The sequence below is a fragment of the Acanthochromis polyacanthus genome, chromosome 15 (genome assembly GCF_021347895.1).
Source record: "Acanthochromis polyacanthus isolate Apoly-LR-REF ecotype Palm Island chromosome 15, KAUST_Apoly_ChrSc, whole genome shotgun sequence".
Lineage (NCBI taxonomy): Eukaryota > Metazoa > Chordata > Actinopteri > Pomacentridae > Acanthochromis > Acanthochromis polyacanthus.
In genome coordinates, this window is record NC_067127.1 from 4,536,866 (window position 1) to 4,563,676 (window position 26,811).

At 40.4% G+C, this 26,811-nt stretch overlaps 1 protein-coding gene across 1 annotated transcript in view; it reads right to left on the bottom strand.

Moving 5' to 3' along the window:
* The window catches only part of arid5b (AT-rich interaction domain 5B), an 86,320-nt gene that overhangs the window by 41,382 nt on the left and 18,127 nt on the right, over positions 1 to 26,811 (bottom strand). Inside the window, 1 exon segment of the mRNA XM_051959945.1 lies at positions 4,536 to 4,766. Coding sequence (XP_051815905.1) covers positions 4,536 to 4,766 — 231 coding nt within the window.

A 26,811-nucleotide genomic window follows, 5' to 3' on the forward strand; every position in this document is an offset into this window, starting at 1 on the left:
AATACTAAACAGAACCACGGCAGCTCACAACAAAAAGCTGAACCTTGTCATTTGTCGCCGCAAAGGTCTGGCCCACTCAAACTATTTCAGGCTCTTTTCTCACAGCAGTGGAGCCTCAGTAATGCCAATATTATTACAGTACAGTATGTCACACCTTCGTTATTCTTAGCTTTATATAGCAGATTGTTTTTCCTTCGGTGTGTCAGCGTGCACACCAGCGAGCTCTACCGCACAACTTATATCTCCTGCCGTACGATGGTGCAGCGGCGATATTACATTCCTCCTGGCAAGAAATTAAATTGGGGACACAAAGTAGCATGGGTATAATCAATCCACGTTGGCAGAGAATGCATGATAATTATAAACAAAAACTGTGTCATTCCCCGTGAGGAAAGCAGCTGCAGGGGTGACAGGCGATGCTCAGCATGAATATGGATCACAGGGCTAAAGATCTAGGAGCTGATGCAACCGTAGTTTTTGCTCAAGCTGCTTTCAAAGCAGGGACACCGGCGGATGGAAAGACGTGAATATAGATCGAGGCAGATGAAGAGAAGCCGCTGTCATTATTATACCAGGAAAGACTTTACATACCGCCGAGTAAAGTCAGAGCAAAGACTGAAGTAATCAAAGTCAGTATATAGACAAGAGCTGACAGATTCCGGCTTTGCATTAGTCATCTCGTAAAGTACAGATAAATGAGAGTATGCTCAGATAAAACCCATGCTGCTTTATCAACCCTCTGAACCCCAAAACCTGCCAACAGGGTTAAATGGCATGTTAGCTTTAAATAAAATATACAAATAAAGCCACATTTTCCATTTATCAGAGCCGGAAACTCTACAAACTAAAAGAAAAAAGGATTTTCAACTTTCTGATGAGGGCTGCACAGTGATGTAGTGGTTAGCACTTTCGCCTTGCAGCAAGAAGATGCCTGGTTCAAATCCCGGCCTGGGCCTGGGATCTTTCTGCATGGAGTCTGCATGTTCTCCCTGTGCATGTGTGGGTTTTCTCCGGGTACTCCGGCTTCCTCCCACAGTCCAAAAATATGCTGAGGTTAACTGGTTACTCTAAATTGTCTGTAGGTGTGAATGTGAGTGTGATTGTGTGTCTGTATATATAGCCCTGTGATAGACTGGTGACCTGTCCAGGGTGTCCCCTGCCTTTGCCCGAGTCAGCTGGGATAGACTCCAGCGAACCTAGTGAGGATAAAGCGGTGTATAGAGAATGGATGGAACTTTCTGATGAGCCAACTGTGGGGTCCAAATCTGAGCTTAAAATCTTGATATTTCACTAAAATCTGTTTATTTTACATCTCAGTTTAAAAATTTTACAAAAATAAACCATTTGCTCAAACCAGATTCTGCAAAAATAAAATAAAATTTTAATCTCTTCGGTGCAAACATTAAGCCATTAGTGACTCAGCTGTGATCGAGAATCACACGAGGAAAGCTCAGGGACTTCTTGGTTGAACTGCAGGCTGTGTCTGGACAGATAGCAGGTAAATATAGAAACAAATTAAACGTGTACATTGGAAAATATCTTTAGTATGTAAAGCTGCATTTTTATTTTATTTTTGGTTGTATTAGTAACACCTATGGGAACTGTTGATTCCAGTTTTTACATTTTTTAATAAAGTGAATGAAGACAATTATGCTTTTGTTTCTTTTTTTCTGAGTTTATAGCATTATCATACAGCATAAAAGACATTTTCCTGGTCTCTCTACTTCTAGTTGTGGTTGTGCTGTCTCCACAGAGGCGCAGGACTTTAATTTGCGGTGAAAAATGAGCCCTCTGTGAGTAAAAATGTGACAGGACTAAAAGAAAACTGCCCAGAAACCGGCTGGAGTTCAGAGGGTTAAATAGTAAATCTCTCCATGATTACGTTGTACATCCACCTACTGTAGCGCTGCGTTGAATCCAATACCAGACTTCTGAGAACAAAACTGGATTTTCCAACAAGGTTTTTAATCTGATGGCTGCATTTCATCCAAAACTGTACCAACAAGCTCTGCTGAAACACTGCAATACCGTGTTTTTTTGTGTTTTTTTTCTCTCCCTGAGCCCTCTAGTCTTTTCTACCCCCTGAGGTAACTTGACACACTTTCATGAATTAGCCCAGACAAGACGGACAGCTATTACAGCCGCCACAGCAGCTTTGGCTGAATCGAAAAGGTCAGAATTAGCATTGCGGGAAGCATAGAAGAAAGTCCTAAAATTGTTCCCCAGATCAACTTTTAACTTTTTAATATTTCACAGCTGCACAGTTTTGCTTCTTACGTGTCCACAGTGCTGGTATTTATTCTAATAAAGGTGGATTTAATATGGCGTTTATAGCCGCTCTTTCATATGGAGCCTGTAAATAGCAGGAGAACTTCGCTCAGCAGCTGTGTATGTTTCTTAGTGCATATGCGAGAACATTCATGTGTGTGTCTGTGTCTATAAGACGCCCTTGAGGCTTTTGGTTCACCTGCAGAACTGATGGATATTACTTAGCTTGGCTGTTTTGAAACAAATCACAATCAAGTCTCCGAGCAGCAATTCAAGCAGAAATAAAAGTCTGCGTCAAACAGAGCACAGCTTCATGTGAATAACATTAGAAATCCAGTCGCCTTAGTCAAAGAAAAGAAAAAAAAAACGCAGAATTCTCTTAGGCTATGAAAATAAACCTTTAGCTTAAATGTGGCTCACAGAGGAATGGCATTATTGAGCCAAGTGAATGAGCAACAGCAGCCACAGGATGTTAGCGTTACTATTCATAACTTATTTTCCTATGCCTAAAACCGTTTTCCCTTCTGGTCTCACCTCTGCTGCTCTCTTAAAATGCAATTACCTACTGGCAAATTTACAGGAAAGGAAAAACAATGACTTCTGACCAGAGGAGCCGTTACTGTGAATGTCAAATTGACGCTGCACAAGAGCCTGCTGCGCTACCGAGCAGAGGAAATATAAAGAGAGATGAATCACGTTATTCCTTTGTTTTAGACCGGCTCGGGGTTAATAAAATGTGTGGATTCATGAGCGACGGGGAAAGCACAGTTGAACGGCGAATAGACAAGTTCTAGCAGTTCAAAACACACCACACCGGAACCACAAAATGCTTTTCATAGGTGTGACTGATGAGGATGTTTGAACAGCAGTCACACGTGTTCATAAAGGAAAAGACAAACAAGCCGAGACTAAAAAAGAACACAAAACATCCTGAAAGCAGAGGGTGAACCAGACTGGAAGCCACTGTTAGTCATAATTAACTAAACTAAAATGGAATTTAATGAAAAGCATCTTCAGTTTAGATGCTTTTAATTCATGACACAAGGACAAATGTAAGACATAAACAAGCCAGCGATGTCTGACCTGAGATTTCCGCACACAAACTAATGATCTCCACTCAAATACAAATTACAGCTTTGCAAAAAGAAGCACAGGAATGTTCATAACGAGCAATAAACAACAAATATCAGTCTATTTTTTTACATCTATTTCATTCAAAACCAAGCTGAGACACTAATTATAATAAAAATATTCAAAATTTTTGGTTGGTAGTACATCCAAGTTCAGCAATTTTACATTTTTGAGCAAATAGTTGAGCATAAATTGCAGCCTTTTGTACTTTTTTATTAATTTAACTGACCAATAAAAAGAACACACTGATTTAATTTTGCATATAACACAGTCAGACAAAAAAAAACAAAATCAATGCAGCATAACCAGAGCTATTGCCTTTTTTCTTTAATTCAGGGCATTCTCTCCTTGTCAGAATCTGATACCTGCATTACCCACAATGCAATGCATCCACTAACAGTTTGTAAATGCGGGTGTGTTATGCTAACAGCAGCTAATGTGGGCCGGAGCAGCTGGTCTCATGGGGAGATGAGAGGCGACTGCAGAGGTCCGCTAAGCTCACTTTCTTTCCAGCTCCGCACCCCCAGACGTGCTTTTGACATTTCCAAACTTGTAGTCTTCAACCCCAGTGAACACTCCAGCGATATCACTTTGAAGTGTGAACTCAGCGCACTTCCCTTCAAAAACCCACCGAATTGTATGAAAAATGCAACGTCAGAAAGCCATAAACAAGCCGCTTTTTCTCAGCTCATAAAATGTTATTTTAACTTTCTCAAAGGACAGAGACTGGATTTGATTTTGTGAACCAGATGCTGCAGAAGCTCTGTTTTCGTTGCCCTTTCACAGTCTGAGCTTACATGAATTAAAACTCTAAATGGAATCACATTCATTTTCTAGATTTTCACACAATGGGACCAAATTCTTGGCTCCAAATGCTATTTTTCCACTAAAAGCGGACTTTAACAAATGGCCTGGGTAACCAAAATGACATAATTGGAAGTTTGAGATGAACCGTGCTGCAAGAATGAGTTTTAAGAGCATGCATGTGTTCAGAGAAGCAGCTCTGTGCTTCGCGGGGTAACGTGCAGGAGTCCGAAAGCCGCAAACTGCTACTGTAATAGCAGTTGGCATTTCAGATGAGGCGGCGTGATAACTTATCTGAAGGCTACAATCAAATTTCCAGCCGCCACACTCACCAAACTCGTCACAGATGCTCTCGTTCTGCAGCAGGGCGGGGTGTTCGAAGGTGTCGCGGCAGTACAGGATCCTGGTGCCCCCGCCCAGCGCCGCGATGCCGCCCAGCGCCAGCACCGTGTGGTCTATGAGCAGGGAGGACGGCTGCTCCCTGAGCCGGGCCAGCACCGAGCGGTAGCGGCAATACTGGGGGTAACTGAGGACTAAAACCTTCCGTCCGTCCTCCTCCTGGCCTGAAAAACACACAAGATACGCAGACGCACAGTTAGAAGGTCCACAGAGATAAGGCACAGTTTAATTTGACATTGAACAGCGGAAGCTTTGTAAGGAGAAAGGAAATGTTTTGTTTTTCAAGTGCTCCTGTAAGGTTTGTACAGAATGGCAGCACTTAGTTTTACAGGACACATTCACTCTTCCACTTCTCTCTAGGTTTTATTACTTTATTCTCTCACACAGATCATTATTTGGCAACTGTTGTATTCTGGCACATGTGCTGCCAGTGTTCTGTGAATATGATCCTTTCTCTCCCTACTGCCTAAGGCCGACTATAAAACTGGAGTTCTTAGACTTAGTTTGTCCCACTGAAATTTACAGGCACAGGCAGATTCATGATGAATACAACGAGGCGAATAGATAAGTAAAAAAACACCCAACAACACAGAAACTTCACATATGTGCATTGTTTTTTTATCCTCTAAACACCAAAACCTGCCAGCGAGATGTTATTTTCTTTCAAAGCTGCCAAAATTGCACCATTTTTTAGAAGCAGACACTACAAAACCAGAAAATCATTGCGAATTTTAAGTTTCCGATGTTTGACTTTTGGGAAAATTCATCAAATCATTCCAAATTCAAGCCTAAAATAGCAATATCACATCAAAATCCCTTCAGTTTACATGTCTTGTTTAAATAACCTTCAAAAATAAAGCATTTCATAAAACCACATTCTGAAATAAATCACACAACAATAGAAGGAAGTGCTGGATTTTCAACTTTCCCACACTCCTTGACTTAATCATGCATAATGTTCGGTTTCATTGTGAATATTAAACCACAGTTCAGCTTAAATTGTGATGTTTGATCAATTTAATCTGCATGCCTCATTTAACAGGTTGAGATAATTAAGTGTTTTCTGTAAAACAAACAAAAAAAATCTGCCAACTGAGAAGCTGTATGAGTGAGCTGTGAACGTCAAATAAAAAATTCTACGACTTTTCGACTCAACTGCAGGTAGTGTAGATAGAGCAGATAGGTGATAAGTATGGGTTAAACATGTAAGTAGCAAAATTTCTATAGTATTAAAACACCTGGGGGCATTGGTTCCAGTTGTTTTAAATATTTGTGAAAAGAAAATTCAACTTTTGCTCTTTCTTTTTTGAAGATTCATGGAATTCTAAAGACATTTCTGAGTTTTTTCACATCTAGCCATGGCTGTGCCGTTTCCATAGAAGCGCAGGATTTTATATTCTAATGAAAAATGAGCCCACGGTGAGGAAAAATGTAGCAGGAGCACAAAACATTATTTAAAATATTCCTGAAAAGCTCCGTCTTTGCTGTTTTGACCAGTAACAAGCAGCATACAGACTTCTGTCTCTCCTTTATAACACACATCCCTGTTTCTCACTAACTGCTATCGTTTTACAACCGTGTGCATGAGGAAATGCATCACATTAAGGAAGCAAGAAGCGCTGCCGTTTCATTGTGACTTTAAATAGTGCTCGTGAAAGTTTCACATCCTTTCCTTGTAGTAATAATGCATTTCACCCAACTGACAGGACGCATTTTCACATCAACTGTACAAATATCTGATGCAGTCGGGGCGCGTGTTTGAAACGCATGACATTCACGTCTCTCGGGGTGACGGGAGGAATGTCAAAACAACTCTCCATGTTTGCTATTTTGATTGACCCTCGTTTTTTAACAAGCAAGTTCAAGGTGGGGAAACCTCAGAGCAATTTAGACAAGGAAGCTGTGTGTGTGTGTGTGTGTGTGTGTGTGCGGTTCTTTGCTAAGTGGATAAGTGGGAAGTCTAAACCGGTTATCCATCTAAATATATGAATCTGTTAGACAAATCACTTATATGACAATGCTTAAAATCAGACTTAACCCTCCTGTCGTCCTCATTTACAGGCACCAAAAAATATTGTTTCCTTGTCTGAAAAAAATCTAAAAATTCAGCAAAAAAATAACCCTAACCCCAAATTTCTGAAAATTCCAATAATTTCTTAAAAATTTCCCTTCAAAGTTTAATTTTTTTAAAAATCCCTAAAATTTTTTGGCATTTTGAAAAAAAATCTGTAAAATCTCCCAAAAAAATTCCTTAAAATATTTAAAGTGATTCTACATATATCAGTAGAACTTCTAATGTTTTCTTTAAGAACATTCACATAAAAATCAACCAAAATCCAGCGAATTTTGCTGGATTTTGGTTGAGTTTTATGTAAATGTTCTAAAACAAACATTTTTAACATTTCTTTTTTTCCCCACCAAAAAACATTCAAAGATTTCCCAAAAATGTTGAAAATGTGGACATCAGAAGTTTCACTGTGAAAATGTTTTTTTTCCCCACATTTTCAAACTTTAAAACGGGTCAATTTGACCCACAGGACGACACGAGGGTTAAAAGCGACCTGTGATTGCACATTAGAAGTTCCTATCTTGCTTTAATCTCCCCTCTGTCACTTTACCACCACATTGTGTGTGTCGTTTCTAATGTGGGTAAGTGTTTGAATACTGCATTATCACCCTTGACAGCTAACTGCCAAAGAAATCTCTTCCGCTATTTGCAGAGCTCCAGAGAAAGGATGTAAAGTCTGAGCTGACACAATAAAATGCCATAAAAACCAGGAAGATATGCCGACAGACAAGCTGTTAATATTACACCAGCGCCGCCGCGGAAAAAACGAAACCAAAGATTAGTCCACACGTACGCAGGTAGCGTTCAGAACTGGGGATTTTTCTCCTTTGTTCTCCAGCCACTTGAAAATGCAAAAACATAACCGAAGTCCTGTCAAAGATCATGTTGAAACAACATAACCGTAACATTAAAGCCGTGTCGGCCAATGAGAAGCCTAAACAAAGTGATTACTGGTTCTGGATGGCTGCCAAAGATGAGGAAGAACTGGTGAATCATGCGTGGACTCATTCTGTCTCCTTTGTTGCTCAATATCCACCGTTGCGCAGTATCACCTCATTCAAACAAAGGAGATAATAATGAGCTTTCTGACATCACAAACCAAGAATTCTGTTTTCCCTTTCTCCACCAGTGACTACATATTAAGGTTGGAATTAGCCTCTGGGTTTGAAAAGTGAAGCCAAACCAAAGGAGGTGTTTTAAACCTGCATTCTGTCTAACAGTCAGCAGGGGGCGACTCTGTTGACTGTATAAAGAAGTCAGATTGTATAGAAGTGTATGAGAAAACGACCCTTACTTCTCTTTTAATTTGTTACCTCCGTAAACATTATACCAATGAGTAAATTGCAGGTTTTGAGATTTATTGAATTCAACATTATAAATTCGTGAACAATGGTCGGATTTAGATTAAACTGATGACAAAGCAGAGGATGTTTAAGGGTGGAGCTAGTGTGTCGTTGAGAGCAGTGTCCTCGGGTTTTCGGTAAGTTCTGCAACTTATTTGCTTTTGCTTGGATGCCAAACTCAAAATAGTAGTCCACAAACCAAACATCTTTTATATGCCAACATTTCTGAATATCTTCAAGTCTACAGGTCAAAAACAGATGGAAATACACAGGGAAAATATAAATATATTTTACATAAGACCCGTGTCCATTACGACTATCAACTCTGCTAATTTATTCTCAGTAATAACATGCTCACATTTAGTTGTTTCATTTCCCATCTTCATCTAATTAGTTTTCCTCCAAATCATGACTACATACGAGGATCAGCTGAAGCTATTATGAGCGGTATTATTTTTGCAGGTATTTGGTCAAAAGCCCAAGAACAACCGCTGCTGATGGTGTCTGATGAACGTTAAGGGATCCCCAAAGGGTTCACAGTTCATTCTGAGGGGGACGTGAATGTGACATTTCACGGCAGTCCATCTGACAGTTGTTTAGATATTTCAGTCTGGGCCAAACTGGTGGTGCGACTGACAGGCTGCCATCCCCGGCTAATAAAAATACCATGAAGTTACTGCCGCTGAACAGTTATAAAGCATATTATCACAGGGTATATTTTTTTAAAGGCAAGAAAAAGTCACACAAATCCAAAGCCGAGCGTCACTGCAGGAACGTAAAGCCACTGAAACCTGCCAGACTTGTGCACAGGACTTGAGATGAAGTGCTCTGGGATGGTTTTTATTAGCAATATCTTCCTGACCTTTATCCTGAATAAACCTGGCCTCAATCGAGCACTAAATGTTGATGTTATGCAACCAAACAGGAAGCTAGCTGTTGAGGCTTCGTGTTACTGGCAGTGATTAAAATGACACTTTTAAGCTTAATTATAACACAATGCATCTCCTGCCACCCACATACCTGAAATACAATAATCTATAACTAATTACATGCTCAGTTATTATTATTTAAGCAGCAGGCAATAGATATATAAGACACTATAGGGAGGTATTATTGGAAATGAGCCAATCTGGAGGAGAAACAGACACATTTTCCTGATTTTAAAGGCAATATAGGACTCAATGTTTCCCCTTGGATTACTGTGCAGGAGCTTGTGCAGGAGCTGAACAAGTAATCGATTTGAAATCCAAACTGCGAGATCGCAAAGCCTGTAATTTAGGATATATTTTATGCAGTACAACTGACCCGGGGTTTAAAATGTGCCAGTGGTTTTACAAATTCCTGCCGTCCTCATTGCATGACAGTCACGCTTTTGATCATATCTCATGTGGTAACGCTCCATCACATGATTTAAATCCATTACACAGTGAAAATTGAGCTGAAGCTTGACTTTAAAAAATTATTTGTAAAAATCAAATCGCAATATCCGTTTGATATCTTCCCAGATCCCTCAGGCCAGCCTCTGTGCTCGACTAAATCTGTTTCCTTTTATCTGCCAATAAATTATACTGCTAGAAAACATCTTAACCACCAAAATACTGAATGGAAGTCATGTGAATAAATGGAGATGGAGGGACATTACACAGTATGACTTTGTGTGACGCACAACTACATGTCATAAATCAGCTTTATTGAATTTCTTTGCTAATCTATCACTTAATTTTTCACTTAACAGACTGATATTTGGTCTGTGAAAGTAAGTTTTAGATGAAGCTACAATCAGAATTCCCAAAAGCCAAAGTATACATCTTCAAATGTCTTGATTTTTTTCCTGGGAAATCCTCAAAATATAGGAGTTTATTATCACAGAAGACTAAGAACACCTGCAAATATAATGAAATATAATAAATTAGAGACTGAAACCACTGAATGTTCACTTAAAAATGACTTACATGGGTAAGTGATTATTAAAAATGGCTGCAGTAAAAATAACAATGACGAATAGTTTCAGCTCTATGCTCACATGAAAAAAAATGAATATTGAGTAATTTTATATGATAAAATTCAGTAAGATAAAGTGTAATGTCTCCGGTCAAAAGCTCCCATGAGTATTAGCTACGAATCTGATCATTATCTTGTAGTATGGTGATTATATGATAATAAAACAACACATGACCTCAGCAGAGGTAACACAAAGGACAAAACTGCATAATGGTTGAAAATGGGGCCAATAATAATATGCAGGCACATTATGCATGTGCATTGCTTCTTAAAGTTCCACTCGGTGTCACATTTTGTTGACTCACTCGCTCCGAAACGCTGCAGTCTGAAGGAAAGTGCTAATATTTTTCTAGCTTACAAAGCCAACTACACAGTTCAACAGTTGATGAAGCAGAGTCAGGCAGTTTGAAACACGAGTTTCATATGAATTATTCACCCTCCTGTCTGCTTTTACAAAGCCCTTGGACATGACATTCATGGGAATTTCTGCTGGTAAGTTAATATTTCAAGGGTGGCTAACTAGCGAGGCTTCCTAAAGACGGCCAGTTTAAACAGATTTTAAAAATGCATTTTTCCTCCCTTTTTTGGTGTTATTTTCTGAAGCTGGAGGCTCATAAAATAGCTGAAATGTGCAGCAGAAACAGGACAGGAAGGGCCTCTATTCATAACATATTTACAGCAGCTGCATTCCCGACAATTAGCGTAATTAGTTCCACTGTACTCCAATATGACGACCACTTCAAAAGAAATTATTAAAACTAGCACACGAGCACACACATGCAGACGGCGTGTGCCACAGAGCCGACAGATGCACAAACACATCATATTCCTGCATGCATGCATATCACGCGGCGCACACACATTTATGCAGTATTGCGGCATTTGTCGTGTGCAATTACAGCTCAGAGGTAGAGTGGGCTTTGTTTCCAAATGTCAGGGATTTTATTGTAAGCGGTCACCGTCAGACCTGCTCTTTCTCCCGAGGACCCTCACAGCATTTCACTTGATTAGATTCAATTTGGAGAGAGAGCCGCAGGGCATTAGTAACTGTACAAAGGCGTTGCAAAGTATGCATGTTGGCGTGCACGTGTGTGTCGGCGCGTGTAATGTACATTGAGTGTATGTACACTTTTAAAAATTCCTTTTGTTCTCGCAGCCCGACCTTTCAAAATAAAGGACGTCCTTATCTGAATGTAAGCCTTCTAATTAGCTGGGGCTGCATCGCTGGAGAGCTGGAAGACATTGTGAGAACATTATGCAATTTGTTTCTCCCTCTCAGGACCTCTTTTCTATTTTCTCTTTCTGTCCGTCTGTCTGTCTGTCTGCATCCAACGGCGGTATAGCGTGTTGATCAAACAGCTGTGGTGCGGCAGATTATTTTCAGAACACGCTGTAAAGCTCCTGACCTCATAAACTACAATAGTGTCAGGGTCATAACTGCTCCACGGGACAGCTGATGTTAGAACCACTCAGCCAGTGCAGCCCTCAGTAAATTCTAATACTTTACAGCCTATAGAATACGAATACTAAAATACTATACTAAGTTCTATGCCTGTGATACTCTGTGCAAATGTACTTCAATTAAAGGGGAACTCTACTTATTTTACACAACTACATATCCTTAAAGGCTCTAGAGGAGCTTTGCAAAGTCTGAATGAAATCATCATGATGTCATCAGGGGCATCTCAGCTTACACTGTTCAAATTTATAACAGAAAACGCATGTTAGATTGTCGGGAGTACAAAAGACATGGCGGTTTACAAGCCAAGAGGGCTCTAATGAAAGACACTCTCGAGTTGCATTACAGGAACTGTAGGATCCAGCGTTTCTGCAGTTTGACTCATAGCGAGTTAGATTAAAAGTCGGAATATTTCGGCTTCTCCCGCTTGAATTTTGACTGTTTTCAATCTGCGGTTGCCAGTAATCGGCACAAGTGACTCTACTCCTAAATTTAAAGCGACCTGCCTGGGCTCTCTCTTTTCCAGCCGCCAATCCTCACAAGCGCGCCGAGCAATCCCACAAAACCCGACATCCTCGGTTCTCCACAGGCCTGCTGCTAGCGTTTGATTCCAGCTGCTTCCTCGCTCTGTGGTTGCTTTACATGCCAGGCCTCTCTGCTGCTGCTTCTGGATGTATATGCAGCAAATATAGATAATTACTGAAATTATTAATAATTTATGCATTTAACTCAACGCAAAGCGCACCCACAAGAACTGGTGTTTCGTGTGCAATTAGAGAGGCACACAACACCGGAGAAATGGGATTTTATCTGATAAAACAAACCAGAATGCAGGTAAATGACAGCAGCTGGGCGCTTCACTTGTTATGTACACATGTACTGTCTGATATTCCCAAACCAATATATATAATCACCCATCAGCCACAACATTAAAACCACTCACATCTCAATATTGATCATCTCATTACAATGCAATGTTCTACTGGGAGCCTTGGGTTTATTCATGCGGATGTTACTTTGACATCCAAGTACCAACCCCTAAACATTGACAGGTTTACTACAATATCTTTATAAATAACTTTCAGTTTCAATTTTACTCAATTATATGTATAATATTTAGAAGAATCTTTCTGTAAAAATGCCATGTGGTGTTTGGTTATAGGCGGCCATGTTGATTTTAGACAACTATGTCAACTATGATACAAAAAGTCCCACAATTATATATTGCCCCCCCCCCCCCGAGTCTCTGAAGTTATTTCTTTAGGACTCCTGCTGTACATTATGTTTTTGGTTGCCGTCATGCTGCAGAATGAATTTGGGATCCATCAGTCTCCTCCATCATAGCGCTGCATTAGGGGCAGCAATTTAAACCTCTAAAGGAGCTAAAACGTTTGCACACTGCTGTACGTGCAGAAAATTAACAGAGCAATTCACTATGTAACAGGTTAAGAAGATGAACAATCTGTGCATGAGTACCAGTTTCCAGCTGGGATTTAATAGCACTGAAGGACTCGGCAATTGTAAGTGTACAGTAAACTGGCATTAGCGTGGGAGCCATTAACAGAAATGTTCTTGAGCTTACTCAGACTTGGATCGCTTTTGCTTTGGCTTGCTGTCCTTACTTCTGCTTAGAATAGTATCACACCTACAACAAAACACTACAGAACTGAGCTCCGCTATGCAAAGACCTAAAGATCAAATTGATTGATTAAAGTAATCTTTAAAACAATTCTAAAATTCGCTGGTGCAAAACAAGCAGTGACATTAGCATACATCTGCAGTCTTATTAGCAGACTGGCAGCAGAACTTTGCTCAAGCTTTAGACACTTCAAGGATGACTGAGTTAGTCAAGTAAAAAGTGCATTACACTAATGTAGCCAGGATATGACAAAGGCTTGGATGAGTTTCACTGTGTCTCGAGATGACAAGACGGGGCTGATCTTGCTAACATTCCTGAGATTAAAGACGCATGACTGAACCACTTTTGTTATACGCAAATCAAAATGCAAACCGGAATCAAATTTTTACATGTTCAGACACAGCCATTAGGCAGACTGCAGCAAGAGTCCAGAAATTATTAAACTTTTTTGGGGATAATTATATAAAACGGTTAGTCTGCAAAAGCCATTTGTGGCCTGGAATAACTTAGAAATGACATCAGTCAGGATCAGTGTGACATTAGAGAATGTTTCTTCCTCTTTTTCTTCTGTTTCATGGAAACATACGAGTGTTTCACATTGTTCTGACAATTAAGGATCCCCATTGTGCAACATTTCAGCAAATTAATCAAAATTTCAAGTGTTTCCACAGTGTGACTTCTAATTTTTCAGCTCAAAATACTGCAGAGACGGTTAATTTCCCCATGACCGTATAATTTCTGGTTGTAGGGCCGTTTCAAATGGGTTGTTTTGCTCTGAAAACCAGTTCAATGTTACATAGCACCTGGATCGAATTCTAACTGGCTTGTAAAGCTGGGAGGCAAACTTTTACACCTCCACAACCACAAAACACAAGAAAAATGGATTCTCAGCAAATTGTACCTTAAGGAAACTGTAAAGTTAGTCCATACGGTGCGTTACTGGAGCAACGAGCCGCAATACTAAGACAGATGACACACAACTGAACAGCAATAGAGAGCAAAGCACAAAAAAGCATGCAGAGTTTTTGTTTTTGCACTTGTGATTTGAATAAAACAACTGTCCAGCAGATGCAGAGTCTCTACATTAAAGGACTATACCGCTAAATTTGATTGTACGGATTTAATGGCTTCCAGGCGGCCATTGTTCTCTATTCACAACAATATGAAAATGAACTTGCGGAGACTTTAAAGTCATTAATAATACATTTGGAAATCTATCACAAGGAACAGTCGAAATGTCTGCTTTGATGGTGCATTTAAGGAAAGGAGGAAATTTTAATCATCTGCCAAACAGCGACTTTTTCATGCGAAACATGATGAAAATCATCTCGTCCTTTTTTGCAACATCTGCGTCTGCCTCCTGTCTGTCTTCCAAAAATCTGATTTCCTCTCAGAATTACTCATCAATGGCATGCTTTCCTTCTTTCTCAGACATCTTGCACATTGAATTTCCCTTGAACACATTACTGCATTTTGAAATATACAAATCACTTGCAACTGCATATCAATAACAGCCGTTTTTGCGTCAGTACAAATAGATTTTCCTGCTGTGCTGACACGGAATGAAAACAGTGCTGAAACAATTAGCCTGTTAATGAATTAGTCCACGGACGGAGAGCGAAGGATCAACAATCTGACGGTTAGCTGTTGGAGCAAAACTTCCATTTATAAAAACCTGCTCTCAGCTTTTCTCACAATTGTGTATCTTGGACGCCGTCAATTGAAAATCCTTGTATTTTTGCAGTTAAAATAGCAGAATGTGGCTAAAACTAGCTTGTGCTGCATGTTTAGGAACATTTTTGTCATGTTGAACGCAGTGGAGTCATACTTAATGCGGTAAAACATGCAACACAAGCTGCAAAGCCCTATAAAGACGCATTAAATGGGGAATATTACACTCCTGGATCACACTGTAAGCAACACTGCAGCGGTCCACAGCAGACTGGTAAAGTCATTAGCAGCAGTAGCTGTCATGAGGCGCTGTACACTAAAAATAATGATGTCAATTCACTCCAGCATAGTAAAAAGCAATGCGCTGTAAGACATGTGCACAACTTTGCTTCATAAATATGACAAAATTACGCCTAACAACACAGGATGGAGCCGATATTTGTGGGGGAAATATTCCGGCGAGCCAAGTCTTCTTTTGATGAAACGCATTTAGTAAAAAGAGCCGACTGCGCCGTGTGCTGTACGAGAGAAACAGCAGTGGAAGTAAGTATGATGGGAACAAGCTCTGACACTACATTATATAGCAGAAAAAATTGAAGGATATTTTGTGCAATTACACCAAAGGAAGAATTTCTGCTTCTTTTTCATAACAAGCATGATAAATTACTCATCATAATCAAATCTCAGAAATGCTGCATACGACATGAAACTCATTAGCCGAGGTTGAAGCAGCTGCTCTGCCGGATGAATAGCTACTGCAATGTTGGATGAAACATCATAGATATCATTGAATTTCAAAACTGGAAAAGTAAAAAGGGCGATCTGCTGCTGCATCTCTGAGACCCTCTGCCTTTTTTCAGTTATTATTATTGTTATTATTGGAGGATTTCTGCAGCGGCTTTGAGAGTCGAGAATAAAACTGGTGTGTAATCAGAGGACCGCTGACAGTTTAAAGCAGATCCACGCTGGCTAATTAAAAACCAAATGTGACTCATGTAAACTGTGTCATTTACATTCAACCAAGCTTAAAAATACTCCAACTGCCCACAAGCTCTGACAAGATCTTTCAGTGCAAGTGCGCTCATTTCTCTTGTCACAGATGAGCAGAGAAAAGCTGAAAACCATTACTCTCATGCTCTCTGTCACCCGCTGTAGTCCTTAAATCACTCACTCGGCTCAAATTTGCTGTTGTCAACATTTCCACATTATCTGCTCGGCCAAGGAATTTACTGGATCCCCCTGCTGCTTTTGTGGGGTTGGCGAGAAAAGGCAAGGCATGTAACCCAGAGCCAATAATGTCACTTTCATATTTGATGCTTTTTTTTCTCTCTATACACTCCAATGGTAACACTAAAACAAGTCGAAGATTTTCTTAAAAAGGCGAGAAAAATAAGCGATGCACTGAAAGAGAAAGAGAGCGGGAGAGGAGACCAGAGTAGTTCCTTGTTTAGTATTCTCGCTCCATGCTGCAGGCTCTCTTCACCGGCCTCCGTATTGATCTACGAGGTTGCCCTGTTTCCATTTAGCCTCTTCTCATAATATATAACACATCTCTGATTCATGCAGCTCCTCTCTCTGTCTGTCTCTCTCTCACTTTTCAATGAGGGGACATGACACTGAGAGAGGGCCACATAAGCAGCAGCAGGCGCCCGATCTGGCTATTGGTTTCATGTTATTGAAACCTGACCAAATAAAGAGGGAACAGCATCTGTCAATGACACCAAATGGAAATGATGCATGGGGGGGGGGGGGGGGGGGGGGGCGTCACATGTTCACTGGAGGCAACCTTGTGTTTCCCATAAAGAGAACATTACATAAAAACAATTAAATAAATTCATTGAGTTTGCATGAGTCATCGTTTATCCAATCTGTGAATGACTACACTGTCTTGGATAAAACAAAATGTGCTAGAACATTTCGCTAATTGCAGCCGAGGCTGTGCAGTAAACAAAATCGCATTAATCACGCAGGGGACGCAGCATCAATAAATCACTATATTGGTGTAAAACCAAGCAAAGGAATCACGCAGACACCAACGCTCGGCTTTAGTCCGCGCAAAGGCGAGTAAAATTGGAATAATGCTTCACATTTATTTGATGAATCTGCATAGAATAACATACTGTGTTTGCAAATGACTCAGCGGCCGTCCGTCATCAACATCACATCAGTCACACACGCCGACTCTCCCCTCTGCTCATTATATCTGCTGCAAGCTGCGCTCTCCAACACAAACACACAAAATGTACACAACACATACTCTGTCTTACAGATGGATACTCGACTTATCAATCTGAATGGGCTAATATGGCTCAGATCAATAGCACATTATTATTAAGAGTCTATTTCCTTTGTCAGTATATAATGACAAATAGGAGTCGACAGATTATTGGCCTGTCTGATCACTGGATGCCATATACAGCATTTTTCCAATTGTTGGTTCAATCCCTTCTTTTAAAAGCCAAATTATTATTATCATTAATTAATAAACGAATAAAAAATGCACTTCTTTGCATGTAAGCCAGTTACCACTTCCTGGTCTGGAGGAATATCCCGCCCACAGCACCGTCTGATTGGTTACATGTCATGAGAATAAACCAATCAATACTGAAGGATAAATGCTCAAAGTTTCTCATAATTACACATAAATAAACACAATCATTTCACTGAAGTTTGGCATTGGACTTTGTGATTTTCATTTTCACTGCAGTATATCATATCTGGTATCAATCTCGTAACCGAATCGGCCCTGAAAATAAAACTAAAAGACAAAAAAACGGCCACTAGAATATATGCAAAGTCACTGATAAGCTAAAAACGGTGAACTGTACAGCTATGAATTGCATCAGATAAAACTCCACATGTCACAGTGGCAGTAATCAGTATTTTTTCATCATATTAACTTTACAATGTGTAATATGAGGCCACTTGCAGTGACTCAGTTGTGTCTGCGTTCCCTTCTAGCTCGTTTTAGCTCAATGGTTTGATTTTATAACTCGAATATTTCCTTCTAGTTTTGCAGCAGAGACCCTAAAATCTGCAGCAAAGGCAGTTAAACACAGTCAGCAGCTAGTTAGTGAATATAATAGAGTATTTAGCAGCTGAAAAGTCAGATAAATGTGTCCTATACTGACTTTATGAAGAAATAACACACTAGCTCATGCTTTCACAGACTGTTCAGTGGCCACCAAAGGGTCAAAATTCTTTATTAGGGATGTACGATATTGGAATTTTGCACATATTCCATGTGCAATCCAGATATTCAGGTCAACTGCCAATTCAGCACAGATTTATGTACATATTTTCCCATTTAATTTTAGCCTGTTTTATCACAGCAAATGCAAACATAGAATATAACGCTTATCAAATGTACATATCCACTGGGCAAACTACTTCAACCCCCATGTTACGCAGGCCATTTATGTAACATTTTCATGCAAATAAAGTTTTGCATAAAAATGTTACATAAAGTCTTGCATCATCCACCTGTTAATATTTATCCTGGGCTGATTCTGATACCATCACACATCTCTAACCTTTTCAGTTACACTTTTTCCATGACAATAACAACATTATTAAAGGCATTGATGCTTACAATGAATCCTCAATGACACCAATGTGCTCAGAGGAACTTAGAATAGCAGCATATGCAGCTTCTTTGTCGTTCATTTGTAAACACAGTGTGTTATAGTGGCATTTTTGTCAGCGTGTTTAAATTTTAACACGCCCTGCTGAGAGAGGCTGTCCAGCGTGCAGTGTGGTGTTTTGTTTATTGAGAAAGTTTAACAAGGTGCAAGTCAACTCCAGTAGAAATTCAAACCAACAACAAGCTGGAGGCGGTTTTGTCAGGAGGTGGGGACTGGAGGAGAAGTCAGTGGACTTAATGTCGTATTCTGCTATACATACGACTGTTTGGAACACACTGAGCTCAGCAAATGATCGCTGCAAAGTGGTGCATTCTGCAGAAAGCAATGTGCAATTTGAAGCACTTGCAGTTTACTTGAGCATTTCCATTTTAAGCAACTCCACAGTATTTTGGAGTGACACATTGTGCGTTCTCCTCCGCTACATTCATGTGACAGCTTTCCTTTTGAGCTGAAGATTTTCCAGAATGGATAAAATAGCAAGCTTTTAAAAACACAACACATTGTTAAAGATTAAACCGGTAGTTTCCAAGCCTTAATTTCATCTGACGTCTTCCAAAAAGCAGTGTGTAGTCGGTTGTTAACAGCTTCACCAAATTGTGATGTTTTTTCCCCCCTCTAAACTCCTCACATGGTTTTATTTCATTAAACGCTCACATGATCCAACTTCTCACCAAAAATCAAAGATTGAAGGGAAAAAAAAGTTCACAAACTGAAAACAGATCTGTGCAGCTTTTTTTTTCCTTCTCTTTCCCGCTCTCATTAATCATCCGACAACCCCTCAGATTTATTTGCTGTATCTGTATATAAAACTGTTACTGCTACAACAGCAACACGCTGCTTCAGCCTTAAAAATCTCATGATCTCATATATAATAATACATCAGTCGGAGGGATCAAGGCAGTATTTTTAGTTTATACTTTTCTATGACGGACTTTTGCTTGTAATAGAATATTGTTACTTTGCTGTTTTGCTAACAAGTGAGAAATCTGAATCCGAAAAGGTGAATGGACTGCACACATGAGCCGACCACATCTGCCGCTCTGCGATATCAGAGCAGATCAGATGGGTGGAGCGAGTGTGTCTTTAAGGAGATATCTGGGCTTTACATTCACATCCCTAATTCTTCTTAGAGAATCACAAAAGGGCATCAGCACCCAGAGGAAATGTTCCAATGAAACTGCACAGAGGGCAGCGACAATAAGACAGAACAGAGTCTAATACACAGAAACAGAGCGAAAGGAGAGCCCTCCATGCATGCTGGCTCCTGCTCTTAATTATAGTAAAGCGCTAAAGTGCCTCATTCATTTCAGCAGGGTGGGGCAGTGGCTTGTGACAAAGTGGGGAGGGGGAGAAGAGGAGAAACATTTATATAATTTTCGCCTCAATTTATTCAAGTGTGAGGCGCAAGGATTGAGGACACACAGCTATGCATACAAAAACAAGCACACACTCGTGCACACATGCGCACTGGTAGTCGCACACGCATATAAACAGAGAAAATTCAACTTCCCTCAGCTTAATTCCATCCCAGATGTTCTTGCGGTTGACGGGGGGGGGGGGGGATGGTCGCACCATATTTTCAAAAAACACACACCCATATTAAATGTTTTCAGCAGAGAAAAAGAAGAAGAGAAGAGAAGAGAAGAGAAGAGAAGAGAAGAGAAGAGAAGAGAAGAGAAGAGAAGAGAAGAGAAGAGACAAAACAACACAAGCACTTTCCTCCAGTTGATTTATGTGATTCTATTACATTAAACATTCTTTCCCCTGAGCAGGCTCAGCTCCCTAGCAACCATCGCTCGCAGCCCTAATGTGTCTGGCACGAGGCCAGGGAAAGCTGCCTGCCTTATTGATTGCCAGATTGAAAAGTTTGCATTTAATAGGTCCTGTAATACATGAAGGAATTATTCAGAGGGGCTCCTTGTCAAAAACCCAAATCGGTTCTTTTTGACTTTCAAAAAAACAACAGGGGCCGAGCAATAAACGAGCTGTGAGAAAAACCGACACAGAACTTGTTGTTTTGTGTTTGAAATTATACGCAGCCCCTCAGAATTATCACCGTCACAGAGAAGTAAACTTGAAACTGTGATTATTACCAAAGTTCGAGGCCACATTAAGATGAGGAAAACAAGTTTGTGCTGCGTTGATCCCTCTTTTGTCGAGTGATGGATTGGCCCTAAACGCTATTCGCTGTCTGGTCCCCGGCTAATGAAAGACAACTGCTGGGTTTTGGGGGTCAATCCACTTATGGCGCAGTCAATTCTGAGAGTAAAAAAAGCTGCTCTGCAAGAACACGAAATGTGCAAATACCACAGGGAGTAAATTTAATCAACTATCTTTGGTTGCAGAAATACAGCTGCCTCTAACACAAACAAGTGAAACCTCTCTCCGCGTCTCTTCCCCTCTCCTCAAACAAGCCTAAAAGCTGCTACACCCAGGTGATGATACTCTATCTGCTATGATGGCCACTCTCATTTGTCACGCAGCTCCGTCCGACACAAACTCAATTGAGCAGCTGTGATCAGAGATCTCAGAGGTTGTCAGCGACAGAGAGAAAGAGGAATACATAGAATTTCTGCAGCTCAGCCTGTAGCAGACAGCGATTCCAACCTCACATATCCCCTCTCCAGCAGAATGAAATGGATGACATGTTAGGCTTTAAATGTATCTTTAATGGGACAGCAAGTTCCCATTTGAGTGAGTTCTGCTGGAAGGTTAGAGCAAAGGAGGGAGAGCGGAGAGAAAAAAAAACATCTTATCAGGAGATTGGGAATTGGGTCAGGCGAGGAATTACATGCCATTCTAGATCAAAGTTGCCGTGTGTATTTCCTCAAAGAAGGGCCCCTCATTATCAACTCAGACTTATTTCTCAGGGCGTATGCTGTGTAAAATGAAACATGATTTAATATGTTTTCCGTAAAAGAATGAAGCAAAGAAAGAGCAGGAGGGGGGACAAAAGAATGAAAGAATAACACTGGAGGCTATTTGGGACAGGCATGTTTCCCAATGGTAAAACTGTAATGAGAAAGAGAAGGGGGGTGTTTGTTGGAGATGTTGGGGGGGGGGGGGGGGGGGGGGGTGTTGTTGTCATCCAGCATGGCTCCATTGTGGATTCCTGTCATTATATAAGAACTTCTCCCTCTCTCGCTCTCTATATCATCAGATCTGTACGGAGGAGGAAGGCTTTAAATAAACAGCCCGTACAGTTAAGCCAACTGGAACCCTTTTCAATAATTACATCCAGCACAATACTCAATTTACATTGCATTTATTTAGCTGGAGGACTTGACAATGTGGCAAAGAAAAGAGTGACATTAGCGGCGGATGATAACAACTAGAGCGGTGAGCTCCCCAAGGGGAGACGTTTTAGTCTGTGGCTTAGAGGGAGACTTTACAGATAGCAATATGTCATTAAAAACCAGTTCCATCTGTGCACATTTCTTGTTTATGTGCTGTCATGGATATGAAGCATATTGAAGATACAAAGCAAATCCCAGAAATGCAATCTGTAGGATTTTCTCGTGCATACTTTGCTGTGCAATTAGCTGTGATTACTCATTCTAACAGCGCCACATAAAAGAAAACAACAACCACTAACAATTGTTTTCTCTCCACAAGCCCTAATGATCTCTGTTTGAAGTTCCCAAGCTCGGTCCTACACAAACTGTTTTCACAAGGCTGCTGTCTTATTGAAGCGACATACACAGTGTCTGGCTAAACAAGCAGGTAATTTCTGATAAACTGCAGCCAGCTCAGCTTTAAACTCATTCATTCCAGATTACAGAACATGACCTCTGATGTGGCCAACCTCCGTCCTCCGCTTTACCAGCAGAGCTGTAATCACTGTAATGCAGCACATACAGTGTTTGTAGCCGCTTGTCTCACATTGCACAGCAAAGATAAGAACTTCAGTGGAGAATATCTACTGGCTGCGATAACAAGTTTATATACACCGGTCATTCATGCCAGAAATACTTCTTATTTCTCTCTGTAATATTTCTGTTTTTATCAGTCACAGTGAAATCCAGTCCAATGCGTTTTGAAAATGAGATATTCTTGTCTATGTGGTATTTTATTATTTATCCTTTCAGAGTTTTCTATTTTATGCTGTGCAAACCACAACCTGTAGCAAGAAAGTAGAATGTCACAGTGACACGGCATGAAATGAAAACAACATGAGTCCAAGAAATTATTTGGCAAGAGGCCTCTGTTGTCTTAGAACTTGTCTCGTCTTTGTGACGACGGCCGACGTGGGCGTGTCCTGAGACAGAGTTTTCTCCTCGTGAAAGTCAAACACAGCTTTTCGCCCTCGCATTCAATAATTATCTTAAGCAAGATAAATCAGAGTTGTGCCCACACAGGAACACGGCGATTCTGTGGCTGGGCTATTGTTAACTTTAGATATTACGCCCTGACACACTGAATGAAACAACAGCTTTCCCTGAGTTATGGCTGACGGGAAAATCGGGGGAAAAACAAGACTGGCTGAATGCCTCTCATTTTGCCAAGTGCTCCTCGGGCCACCACATAACAAGGAAATAGACTGACAGGTTGAGAAAGAGGACAGAGAAGCATCAATGATCTATTGTTTGCAGCCAGGGCGCTCCGTCCAACTCCTCTGGCAGTCAATATATCAAAGAAACCAAAATATATTACACCATCTGCACCGAGATGTTTTACAAATACAAATTACGTCATTTGTAGTTCTTTGGCTTAATAAAAGCATTAAGAACAGTTATGTACCACAGCAAGTATGTGTGACCAAGCAGCGCGCGCACACACACACACACACACACACACACACAAACGTCTGGAATCTATCAAAGCCCCCACTGCAATTAGCTTTCAATGCAGGAAAAATGCATTACCTCTGTGCTGTAAAATGAGCACCGTTACTCCAGCAAGGCCAGAAGCCTATCTTCTGCACCGTTTACAGCAGCACATATAATGCAGCCTGACTCGACTCTGCTTTACAGATTATGAAAGACATTAAGTAGAGGTTGAGGAGTTGATCTGCAATCGGCGACAAAAGCTATTTTTACCTCGACACGGGTCTGACTGAAAGTGTTTTTCCAGCGCTGGAATGCGAAGGTAGAAATAAATGGTTATTTAATGTTCGCACGCCCGCACATTGTGAAGAAGTCAAGTTATTGTTAACAGCGTGCCCAGTTCAGTCTTATTAAATCATGTAACAACAAAGCTCGATTCAAGTCTTATTAAGGGAAAGAAGAGGATCCTTTGCGCTCACATTCAATTTGGAACCGATAAAAAGCCGAGGTTTGGGTGTGTGCATCAGAGTGAAGCGTACAGAAAGTAAGAACAACAGAACAGAGCGGCCCATGACAAGCCGCTCAGAAAATCTTGTGTTTACTGTTGACATCAAATTAAATGTGTCTCCGTTTTCCAAGATAATGCAATAATCTGAATCATGTTCATGTGCCCTTATCTGACATAGCTGAGCTGATAACAGTCAGAGGCGGAAAAAAAACAATAAATTATTCACTGTTTGGTGATTTAACCCTTAAAAACTCTTCTCTGTGTATCAAGGTTACATATTTCAAAGGTTTTTCCACGACAGCAATCCTTTCATGCCTTCATACAGCTTCAATGTAGGCCTGCAATTAATGGCTATTTTCACTTCTGATTATTTTCTCGATCAACAGTTGAGTGGTTTGGTTTAATGAATGACAGAAAAAAGCAGGAAGACGGCTTTAAATGTCTTGTTTTGGTTGCAATCAAAAGATATTTCGCTTACCGTCGTATAGAAGAAACAAAACCAGAAAATATTTAAACTTAGGAAGTCACAATCAGAGAGTTTTAACGTTTTTTTTCTTTCGAAAACACTAAAACCGATTAATGCAAGATTGAAAACAGCTGGAAATTTGAATAGCTGTCTCTGTTTCGATTTACCTTCTTAGCTTCTTGCTTTAATACCTGCAGATCTATGAAGCCTGTGTGTCTCTCTGTACTCGCTGCAGCTCAAGCACACCAGTTCAACTGCAGTTCTGCTTACACACTGTAAAACTACTCTACATTACACAATGACAAGTTGAGAGCAGTAACTCTGTGACACATGCTGGAACTGGAAACTAATTCTGAAGAAAAACTAAGATGCGGAAAGTCCCATTGTTCCTTCAGTTTGTTGTGTATGAAAACCTGCGAGTCTGAATCAGTGCTTCTGAAACCGTCTTTGCAGTTTCAAGGTGGAAACGCTCAGCTATGGTTCATGATGTACCTTGTACTATATATATATATATAGAGAGAGAGAGAGAGAGTGAGAGAAAAAAAACACCATATGGACATGTAACCAAGGTGGGAAACTTTTTCTTTGAGGGAGTCTTTAAATTACATTAAAAATAAGTAGCGCTATGCAAAACGCTGCATTATAAGTAAAAGTTCTGCACTGAAAATGTCACTTTGCAGGATGTATGATGCTTTCTTTGTACTGTTATACAGCTTTATATGCCTATATTCTGATTTTTATAGATTATTATTGTTGATGCATCAATATCAAAGCAGCATTTTACCCTTGTAGCTTGTAATCATTTGTAAAATGATCACATCTTTTGGCTAGCATAAAGTTACACTACCCCAGTAAAAGGTCGGTGCAGAAGTAGATTACTTACTGCTAGTGAAAGTACTGCAAAATTCTCGTCGCTGATTTGACTTTCAAGTCCTTTTAATAGGCACAACAGGCCGCTCAGAGGAGGACAGTTTTACATGCAATCATAAAGCAGATGGACTGGCATTCTCATAAAATATGCAGAGTTATTAATTGTACAATCTGTGATGTCTAGAATGCCTACCGAGCTGCGCAAAATTATCCATATCTATCTATCTGAAGGCAGAATGTGAAACTGTCATGCAGAAAGAAACATATCAGAGGGAGAATGTGCAAAAAAAAAATCCACTTTGAAATATTAATGTTGCTGCAATACTTTAAATGAGCATCATTGCTGACAAAGATTAATACAGAAATGTCTCCCAAAAAGCCCTGCTGGTTGGGTAACACTTAAGTATGAGTCACAGCAACTGGAACAGGCAGGCAATTTGTTTAAGAAAAGAAAGCAAAAGCTCCTCAGTCAACACGCAGCCTCAGATAAAAATCAGTGCGATTATAAGGCTTTTCATAAGACAATCATTAAAGAAATCATTTAAAATACATCTATCAGGAGATTTTTCTCCGAGGCAGAGGAGCTGGTGTATTATGAAAGCACCTCACTCCGTTTCTGTCTGTTTAAGATGCCTGGCAGAGGTCACATCAATAGCATCTCTGTTGTTCCAGACCTGACTAATGGAGAGAAGAGAGACACAACTGTTGTTTCAGACCGCCTTAATGGAGAGACGGAGCTCTTCATTTCCTCTGAGGCCATTTTCATTGTTTAACCATCCACCAGCCTTCCAGCTCCCCCCCCACTCCGCCTCCTCTTCCCCTCGTGCATGTCGAAAAAAAAAACCACATTATGTGACATTCCAGAAATAAAATAACACAAATTATTGATGAATATAGCTATCCAAAGAAGCTGAATTTGATTACGGTGCGAGCCATAACAGGATATGGCTCGGGTGTTGGGTGGGCTCTCTCTCTCTCTGATTCTCTCTCAGTGCGTCTTTCTCTCCCTTTCTCCCATTCAAATTCGAGGCATGCTCAAACATCTAATAGATTTTTCCACCCCGGCACACAATTTACTGCTTACAGATTTAGAATTCTCTGGCTTCCGGCCAGGCCACAGTCAGAAGGGAATTAATGATATGAGCACATCAGTGAGGAAAAACAGCTTGTGATTCTCTCTCCTACAGGTCTGAGCATAATGAAGAAGATACTGCCATAAACCCCCAAAAGGAGGAGGAAAAAAAAAAACATACCAGAGGAAGAGAGGAAAGAGGAGGGGGTGAGAGAGGCACATAATCAATACAAACACTCCATTAAATTACTTCAAAAGGGATTTTGGACAGTTTCTAGAATTAGTTCTGCGGAAAAAAGCAGAAGGGGAAGCAAATATGTTTGAGGGGCGGAAAGCAAACAAGTGCAAACGATACAATCTGCCACTGAACGGAGGAGTACAGTGGCGGTGTGTCTTACAAAAGCGTGGCGTTCGTTCTCTCTGTCAGAGTCACAACATACCATTACTCTCGTAACACCACAACCCCGTTGTCTTTATCTCTTCCAAGGAACCGCTTACTCCTTCCCACGTCGCAGTCGAAACATAAAAACAGCTTCACGTGTGATAGTGGCTCAAAGTCCCAAATATTGTTCTGTATTGTCACCAAGACAAATCAACCGTGCGCAGACAGCATCTGTCTGTTTCCTTATCACAAGTTCCTACCCGCATAAACATTCAGTGACGCTCTGAACAGTCTCTGAAAAGGGACAGAATCTACCCTCT